Source organism: Nestor notabilis, unplaced genomic scaffold (genome assembly GCF_000696875.1).
Source record: "Nestor notabilis isolate BGI_N333 unplaced genomic scaffold, ASM69687v1 scaffold9526, whole genome shotgun sequence".
Lineage (NCBI taxonomy): Eukaryota > Metazoa > Chordata > Aves > Psittaciformes > Psittacidae > Nestor > Nestor notabilis.
Window position 1 is genome coordinate 31,678 of NW_009931459.1, and position 9,677 is coordinate 41,354.

Sequence of the window (9,677 nt, forward strand, 5' to 3'; positions counted from 1 at the left end):
CCTGGTAGCTAGGAGGCCAGACAGATCTTTGTCAGAATTGTTCTGAAATCCTGCTAGCATTCTCTTAACAACCATAAGCAGCAGCTTCTGGTATTTTGCTTCACTGATACTGAGAAGTTTTCCTAACTACCAGCTAAAATTTTCTTTCCTGGGGTTAGACATGCTTCTTGCTTTTCAGTGGCCATTAAAAACTACTTTGACTGTAGAATCACAGAATGGTTTGGGTTCGAAAGGACCTTAAGATCACGTAGTTCCAACCCCATGCCATAGGCAGGGACACAGTATACCAGGTTGCTCCAAGCCACATCCAGCCTGGCCTTGAGCACTGCCAGGGATGGGGCAGCCACAGCTTCTCTGGGCAACCTGTGCCAGCGCCTCAGCACCCTCACAGGGAAGAACTTCTTCTTTCTATCTAACCTAAATCTCCCGTTTTAACTTTGAACCCATCACCTGTTTGTCCTATCACTGCAGTCCCTGATGAAAAGTCCCTCTCCAGCATCTTTGTAGACCCACTTCAGATACTGGAAGGTCATTCTGAGGTCTCCATGCAGCCTCTTCTCCAGGCTGAACTATGATCATCTTAAAAACAACCTTTTTCTTGTATCATCAGTTTTGTCTTTCTGGTTATTCAAACCCAGTTCTTATAATCCTTTCTTGCTGGTTATGCTCTATCTCTTACTATTTTCACTGCTCTTCACTTAATCCTCTCCAGTTTGTCTTAATCTTTGTTAAACTTTCTAAAACCTTTTAGCTGGGAACTCACCAGTACCAGAGTAAAAATTTCGTTTCCTATACACAGTTCACACTCATCCTTCCTAGAATACATGCTATTGCCATTCTGCATAATCTATGCAATAGATTTTTACATTATGTAATTGACTGTGAGATACGAATAATGCATATATTTTATCTTCATCCTTTAGGCTCAGTCACAAGCTGGAATACAGACCCCATCACAAATACCTGGTCCTATTTCTTCCTCTGGCCTGGGCCAGACAGCACCTCCGATGCATACTCCACAATCAAAACAAAACACCATCACGCAGCATGCACTTGGTCAGACCCAACAAAACAGAAAGGTTTGTGGATAGCAACAAGCATTAAGATAAATAGTTGTGTAATCTAATTCTAGGCAGTGTCATCTGCATCATATATAAATGGTCAAGTCACCTAACATCTCTGTACTGTGTTTTTCTGTGTGATACAATGGGCTTGCAACTTCTCTTTCCAACATTTTAGTCCATGCAGGACTTTGTTTTTCAGTTGAAAATAAATACAGAAGGCTAAAAGACTTCTTCTCTTAATGGTAGTCTTCTGGCACCACTCTTATTACATTCTTCCACATGCTTGGCAGAAGTGGTATACCAGGTATTTTAGTCAGTTTCTCTTATTTGCTGTGGCCTCAAAATGGAGGATTCCTGTATGCAGTTCTTCAGAGAAAGCTTTTCCCTGTGGCTTCAGAGATTTATTCTTCTAAATGAGTTCCTTTTAGTTTTCCTGCTTCCCTTGTTGGTTTCATCCTTACTTGCAAAGAAAGCTATGGACTCAGATACTGAGGATGCAATTCCAGTGAGTCAGAACCCTACCATACCTATGATACATCTCTTCCTGAGTAATATAGGCAGTGATTCAGAGAGATCCTTCTCTTCCTCAGTCAGTTCTGAAATGTCCCATTCCAAAACAGATACAGATCAGCAGTGGATGCACAGCTGTGAGTGCCTGTCCAGTCATGTTCATATGATAACACGGATCAATCCAACACCACCAGTCATCACAAAAGAAAGGGCTTTCTCCTCCTCTGAGCCTCTTTTAGGCTAACCTCTGTTATTAGGGACTAGAGATACCTTTACTGCTTCCTTACCAGTGCTAACAACTCTAGGGCTCCAATCACTTAAGACTATCACTAGGCAAGGTTTTTCAGCCTGTCTCAAGGACAGAGTAATTCAGAAACAATTGAGATTTCAAGATTAAGAGGTTAATTTTTATGGTAATTTTTATGTAACACTTAGAAAATATCTCAGCCTTCAAAGTTTATATTTCAATTTACAAAAGTGCATCATAAAACCCATGTTCTGATGTGATTTGGGGCTTCTACCTGTGCAGTGTCCTCTAATCTGCTTCTGCTAAGGCTCTTGTTCCAGATAAAATTTATCTCAGAAGATACTTGATTATGCCCTGCCATTCTCTAGATGCCTGACTAATAAAGCACACCAAATGAGCATCACCACTCTTCAGCCTGCTTGTTCAATCTGTTTCATTTCATCAACACTGAGCTTATCCTACAGAAGTCAAAACTGACAAAGACCCAAAAAGCAGATCTCATCCAGGTTCCCTGGCATTTTGTGAGGGGCTAATCTTACCTCATTAATATGACGGGTTCTGTAATATACAGAAATTTTCCAGTCACCCTAGGGCATATACTTGTGCCAGAGACTAGCAGTTTGCTTCCTTTGCTGACTAGAAGTTCCTTGAAATGATTGCAGGAGATAACCAAGGATTGAACCCTCTGTCTTTCCCCCATTAAGATCAGTTGTCATGGAAACAGCACAGTTCCCAGCAGAGTTCTGTCTGCATGTGGCTGTCCCGGAGCTGAGCCGCCAGCGAGCCCTAGCTGGTTCTCTCACACATCTACTGCCATCTCTTACACAGGAGACCAGCAGGATAATCTCACTGTTTTTTTCATCAGTGTAAAATATTGACATGATACAACACATCAGGACAGTCTTCATTCATTGAGCATTAGCTCTGCCTCTCAGCTGTTTGCATTTCATAAGGGTTGGTTATTACAGCAGACAGATTGAGCTAATGAACTGTGAGTGAGTAATGCTACTTACTAATTTAATACGTTTTAGTGAAGTCGGTTTTCCTAATAGTGATCACCTCCATCAATGGGTTTTCCCCAGAACCAGTTTCCTTTGAATCTGTCTAGAGTTTCTCAGGTAGCTGATTTTTATGTAAAGCAGCTGATTATTCCATTTATTTTCTCCTACACACTTGAGGTGTCTCTTGACATTGTAGCTACCACATGGCCCTTGTTCTTCATTCAGTAATGAGATAGCTCCATAGCCATTCTCCCCAGTGCAGACTGCTGCAAAGTGCAAGTTTTCACACAGATGATCCAGGGGGCTAACAAAAACTGCATCAAACCCTTTCACAGCAGACTTAATTTGGTACTTAGGTGGTACTCCACAAAGCTTATCATAGCTGTATCTCCACCCCGATCTAAGATTTGTCACACCTTTGTCATAAAGGCATCTGGGAGTGATACTGAATTTAGAAGAACAGTCTTACGCACTCATACATTCATAGCCCCTCTTTCTCTCCCTTTATCTTAAAAATATGAGAAGTAAGATACTGCTGGTGATCATTTGCAATAACTGTACGGACTATCAGTTAAAAAACTAAAAAGTTTATATACCAGTAACCAAATTTATAGTTGATACCCAAGGTCATCACTTACATCTTTTGTCTCTCCCTCACTACTCATAGATATTTTTAGATCAAATAAATTAGAATTATATGGCACAAACCAAACCATTCTATCTTAAAGCCAGGACAAGCGTAGATACATATACTATCAGGTCAGAAATAAGTTAGTTTTAGTGACTGTCCACTAGGTGGGGAAATCATGTAGCCTGTAATAAACTGTTCCATACTCTGCTGAATGTGCTTGGGAAAAATTGTATTAGTGCACTTTCCTCGTGCTTCCTGAAAAATTGCAGGGAAATATTTTTAGTTACAAGTGATGAATGAAACCACGTCACAGCATGAAGTTTCTTTTAAACAGTAATTACAAATTTTTTTGATTTACAAATTATTCCACCAGATGAAAAAATCAGTACAAGTATCATTCCCTTAATAGGGAAATTTAAACCAGCAGGTCTTAAAATTTATTAATGTCTTTTACCCAATGTTATTAATTAAAAAACCCAACACAACCTAAGACTGATGTATTAATCCTTTACAGGTTTTTCCACCTACCACATCAAATACAGTATTTTCCTATCAGACTGCACCAGTTACAACACCTTCACAATCTTTTATTAACGAGACATCAAACTCTAACATTCACACTGGTGGTAACCAGGTCCTCTCTGTGCAGAATGGACCTGCAACTCCTAATAAGGTAAGGTTAGCACCACTATGTTCCATAAAGTTCAGGTTTATATTACTGTTCTTAAAGTACATAATGCAGCTCACTCAAGGAGGAAGAAAATCTTGTAGATTTTAATAATGTATACGTGTATGTATGTGTGAGGAAAACTATTATTCTATCTCTCAGATTACCTATGCTATTAATATTTGTTAATATGTAGATTGATATGACAATACAGTCAGCTGATACAGCTTGACTTCACTAAAGCCTATTGTTCAGTCCCTATTTTGTTATTTCATGCAGCCTGGCTCTCCATCTCAAGCCCAGCCTTACATTGTTCAACAAACCCTCTTCAACAACACAGTAACCAAGACAAAAGATCCTCCTCGATATGAAGAGGCCATAAAACAGACCCGCAATATTCAGACATCACACCGTGAGGTGGTTATTTTCTCATTTTAGTCTATTAAAAACATCTTTTTTTCTTTAGATTTATCACAGCCATTGCTTATTTTAGTACTTTGGTGTCAAGATTTTCTAACATACCCTGTTAGAAATTTTCATAACTGTGTTCAACTACAGGACTCCTGTTTCATGATTCTTTTTTATTAAGCAATAGGCAGATGTAACTAACTCTTACAGTATTCAGCTGGTGATAGATGTAATGGGATAATGCTGCTATTGCTACTTAATAGCTAGCCTTCACCCAACTTGTTTCAAGGATGTATGATACCAAAACTTCAGACTTAAAAGAGAGAAAGTAAATTCTTATCTTCCAAAGTGAGTAAACTTGAGGAGAATGTGTGTGTGTTTATACACATTTAGGCAGACATCATATACATGAGCATAGGTGCTTGCCTGAGAAGAATCTGTATTTAGTGAACTTGATGAATAATTCTACAGCTTGCTTTGTCAGTTTACCACGATACCCTTTCATGCTGGAGGAAAGTTGCAAACAAAACCCATGAGCATCCCTAACCTCATGTGTTTCAGAACTATCCCAAAAGATAAGGCCTTGCAGTGACTTAGTATTAGTTGCTGGTTTCGTGGTGGCAGACACTTGGACAGAAGCATGAGTTTCTAATGCCATTTCATATATTCTTGGCATGTGAGAGGCATCCTCACAGTGAAGGCACGCAGGTCTTAGGCGACTGTGACTACCAGTTAGCCTCCTCACTGGCCTGTCTTCAGGAGCTAGATCTCGGGATGACAAATTACTTTCCATCTCCAGAGTATAACCCATGTTTTAAAACACTGTTTTAGTTTTTGACACCATCATAAAAGTCTCCATTTTTCCTGGACAGTTTTTGAAAAAATGGGTTTGTGGGGATTTTGTTAACCTTTGCTTAAGATTCAGGTATTCAGGAGATGGCTGTTTAAAACAAACAGATGAACAGTTGATGAAAGCTTCCCCTCCCCATTAAAAAAGAACATTAATCTACAGATTGGAAAAAAGATAAAAAAGGGGAAAAAAACCAAACCAAACCTACAATACCAAACACAAACAAGGCAACAACCAACAAAACCATACCTAACAAAATGCATCTTGCATGATAGCTATTTGCAGCCTATCTCTGGGAGAAAGCAGTTCAGACTGCACCCCCCAAAGCACTGTAGTTATTCCAGGTACTTATCCTGGTACAAAACAGGGTTAGTAATTGTCCTTAGCCCTAGTTTTCTGCACCTCTCTTCTAGGTTGCCTTCATTATATCTCTGTATTGCTTTTCAGATTTTTTCCCTATTCCTTTGTACTGAAAATGACCACAGGGATTCACAAGTGTCTCTCCAAACTATTTCTGTTTTCTAGATTGACAGTTTCATATGAAGATTTTTAGTCTTGATCATAGGTTAGTACTTATGTACTATTGAGAAGTGTTAGGCTCAATCACCTTAGGAATAAACACTACATGAAAAAGAATAACCCTTTTCTCATGCACTACAGGTTTCCAGTGCGCACAGTCAGCAGATGGATGATCTTTTTGATATTCTCATCAAGAGCGGAGGTAAGCTAAGTGACATTTGTCTGATATAGAGATTTAAAACCTGAGGGAAAAAAAATCAGTACTATACTCAAAGGAATGAAAGGAAAGAATTCTCCCAGGGAGAGGAGATAGAAGCTCTGCAAACTGGATGAAACTTGTATTTCTGAAAGTTTGCATTAATTAATTAAAGGAAACATTTACCAAAACATATACAGTCAAACTGCTGTGGAACTCCTCTGCTTGTAAATTAGCCCAAGCAGACCTCTGTAATAATCCACACAGCATTCAAATGATGAAAAGAATGCCTTAGGTTACTACAGATGTATTTTATCAAAATTGAGAAAGTTGAGCAACTCCATATAACATATTATACAAAAAGTAGAATAAGGTAAGAGTTAAAGCAATGTTCATAGTAAAACTTCATTAAATATAACCACATATTATCACCTCTTAAACATCAAAGATACATTACCAGAAGGAGTATGTATGAACTTCATCAAGGCACTGATGAATAAAAACTTTCTATGTCAGTTAACATAAGGGAGCTATCAGAAAGGAGACGAAATAACTGGAGTAACATACAAAGGTAGCTTTGCAGTAGAAGAAGGTGGCTTTCAGGCGTAATTAGGCTCTGTAGACCAAGAAGCCATTACAATACTGGGAAATGTTCTGGTGCCAAGCAATTCAGTTAACTTAATGTTTTGTACTACTGTCATATAAGCATCTTGACAGGACAGAAGTGACTGATTGTGGGCTATTAGAAGATTTTAGCTATATTCTAGACATTGAAGTATCTTCTCTTTTTCAAAGTAAATTGCAAAGTCAGCTGAAGAAAATGGAGTAGACAATGACAGACTGAGATAAGTGACCTGTGCAGTGAAGAACTCAAGCTAAATGGAAAAAATGCTGTCAGTGTTTTTATTGAAATATTGCATGGGTAGTTTGAACTGTAACAGGGGACACAGGAAACATTGCTGTGCTTGCTTAAATCTTCAAGCGTTACGTCACTAAACCTATTTGAAGGTTTGTGAAGTTGCAATAAAAAGGAAGCTGTTTCCCAATCATCTCAATGAAAAACAAAGTAAAGTATTCAGGGCTCTTGCACTTACATAAGCAAGTTCTACAATGAAAAATATTTAGTTTATTAATGCACTTCAAGAGTGGGAGAGGGTCCATTTAGTAATGCTTTGCTTTTACTAAGTAATCCTTTTAATACATGCTCTTACAGGTCTTAAGGATGTGTGTTTTGCTTGGAAAACTGGTGTAAAATACATTGTCAGGTGTATTTTTGCTGGCAGAAACATCACCTATGTTAGAGGATTTATTTGCATGTTCTGGTCTGTCTAATCTTACTTTCAGATTCCATTCATGTGTAAGAATTAACTTATACTTTATTTCATTTTATTGTTAATGCCACTATCATACATGGAGAACTTCTTGACAGAAAGAGTAGTATTAGATCCTAGACTGATCTCTTTGACTCTGATCATCAAGGTGAACACAGTACTAAACAGGGATGGAACTGAAAATTAGAAATATGTTGGTTTCATAATTATTCTAATTAGAACTATAAACATGAAGGAAGTAAAGCTAACATCTAGAATATTGTTCCTTTTTTCATCAGTATAAATATTCTGATTTGCTGAAGTATTACTGAACGCAGAACTCTGGAACTTGTTTTAAAATACTTCGTTATTCACAGAGGACATGTTGTAGTCTTAGGTATGTAGGGTTAGTATAGCAGAACAGCAAAATGACATCCATTGAGTTCACTGTGGATGCATCCCAAAGTGTGCAAAAAAGCAGTGGATGTTGTAAGCCTAAGGATATGTCATCGTCTTTTCTGTATTAAATAGTGGGGTGGTTTTGGTTTTATTACAGAGATTACCCTTCCAATAAAGGAGGAACCATCTCCCATTTCTAAAATGAGACCAGTAACAGCCAACATCACTACAATGCCAGTGAACACAGTGATATCCCGCCCACCACCACAAATCCAAATGGCCCCTCCTCCTGTGTCCTTAGAACCAACCACCAGCTTGTCTATAAGTTTGGAAAACCAACTTGAAGCCCTCTTGGATGGAACTTTACCATCAGGTAATGAAATTCCTCAACTGACAAGCAGTAATGAGGACAGAGAGTCATTTTCTTTAATTGAAGACCTCCAGAATGATCTACTTAATCACTCCAGCATTTTAGATCACTCTCATTCACCCATGGAAACGTCCGACCCACAGTTTACCAGTAGTAATTCCTGCCTGTCTCTTGACCTTCCTGATACAAATTTGGACAATATGGAATGGCTAGACATCACAATGCCCAGCTCCTCATCAGGACTCACTCCTCTCAGTTCTACTGCCCCCAGCGTGTTTTCCACTGACTTTCTAGATCCACAAGATCTACAGCTGCACTGGGATTAAGCTGTAGCCAATGAGAACACAACCTGCAAGTCTCTTTACAGCAGAGGTCCATGATTATACAATTCTGATTGCAGTTAAGATAAATTAAGACAGTAATGTTTGGAAGAATAAATGCTTGAAACTAATTCCATATTGATTTTCAAGTTTACAACAGTGAATTACTTTATGCTCCTAGCAGTAATACAGATCAGGGCCCTCTGAAAGCTGTATTTCATAATTCAAGAAAAGATGATTGTACTTACCGATTAAAAGTACCCCAAGGTAAAATGCATCACAGATATTTAAGAAAGAAGTTACGTCTTTGACTTTGTAATGCTTAAATGAGAAACACAACATGGCTAAATTTAGAGAAGAAAAAGTGAGATTTCAGCCGACTGTATTGACACAGTGAGCAAATGTTCGGGGGAGAGGGAGGTATCACTGCACTTCATTGTTCCTGTGGATAGCCTGAGCCAGGTTCAAAATGAATTCTGAGGGCAAAGGCAAGTAGAAGCACTGGCTGGTTCAGTGAAGTTTCATATATCTAGTCTCTTAATTTGTTCAACTTGTTTTTATATTTTAGTTTTGTGGGTTTTAAAACTCTTCCCCTATTCTTTAATCATGAGGGAAGAATTTAACTGCATCCAAAGGGATATTACATGTAACTGCAAGAAACCCACTGTAGCTACGCCAGGTAATATTGAGAACACTGAATTTTCTATAGCAATGCTCTGGATTTAATAACTAGGTTTTAATCTGTATATCAGACAGTTATTTGTATACTCTTCTAACTTTGTATAGCTTATTTTTGCGAATGGAGGGGAACAGTGGTCTTCAAACAAGAGATTACTGTAATGGAAATAATATCCTATTTACTGTGTGCTTGAGGATATTTGTTAGATCGTTGAATCCAGTATCTCAGCATATTAGAACAGTTGGAGAAAGAAGAAAAGTTCAATTAATGCTGTTGTGCATTATGATCCTGCAAGCATCTATGCAAGAATAGTCCCAGTGCCCTCAATAAAAGATGTTTGTAGGATCAGACCAAGTTGCAGGGACAGTACTGACAGGACAGCCATCATTTCTTATTGAATACTTTATCTATTGAACAGCTTTGTCTACCACACATAACATCAGGGAAGCTAAACAGAGAAGCTGCTCACTGAGAATTCTAAATAGCAGTATCGGGATGTACTGTTT

The 9,677-nt window shown here is 38.3% G+C and overlaps 1 protein-coding gene across 1 annotated transcript in view; it reads left to right on the forward strand.

Moving 5' to 3' along the window:
* LOC104406817 (MKL/myocardin-like protein 2) overlaps nt 1-9,094 on the forward strand; it is a 40,763-nt gene extending 31,669 nt beyond the window's left edge. The window contains 5 exon segments of the mRNA XM_010015914.1: nt 924-1,079; nt 3,968-4,126; nt 4,400-4,537; nt 6,039-6,099; nt 7,960-9,094. Coding sequence (XP_010014216.1) covers nt 924-1,079; nt 3,968-4,126; nt 4,400-4,537; nt 6,039-6,099; nt 7,960-8,498 — 1,053 coding nt within the window. The 3' untranslated portion in view covers nt 8,499-9,094.
* Nucleotides 9,095-9,677: the final 583 nt, after the last annotated feature.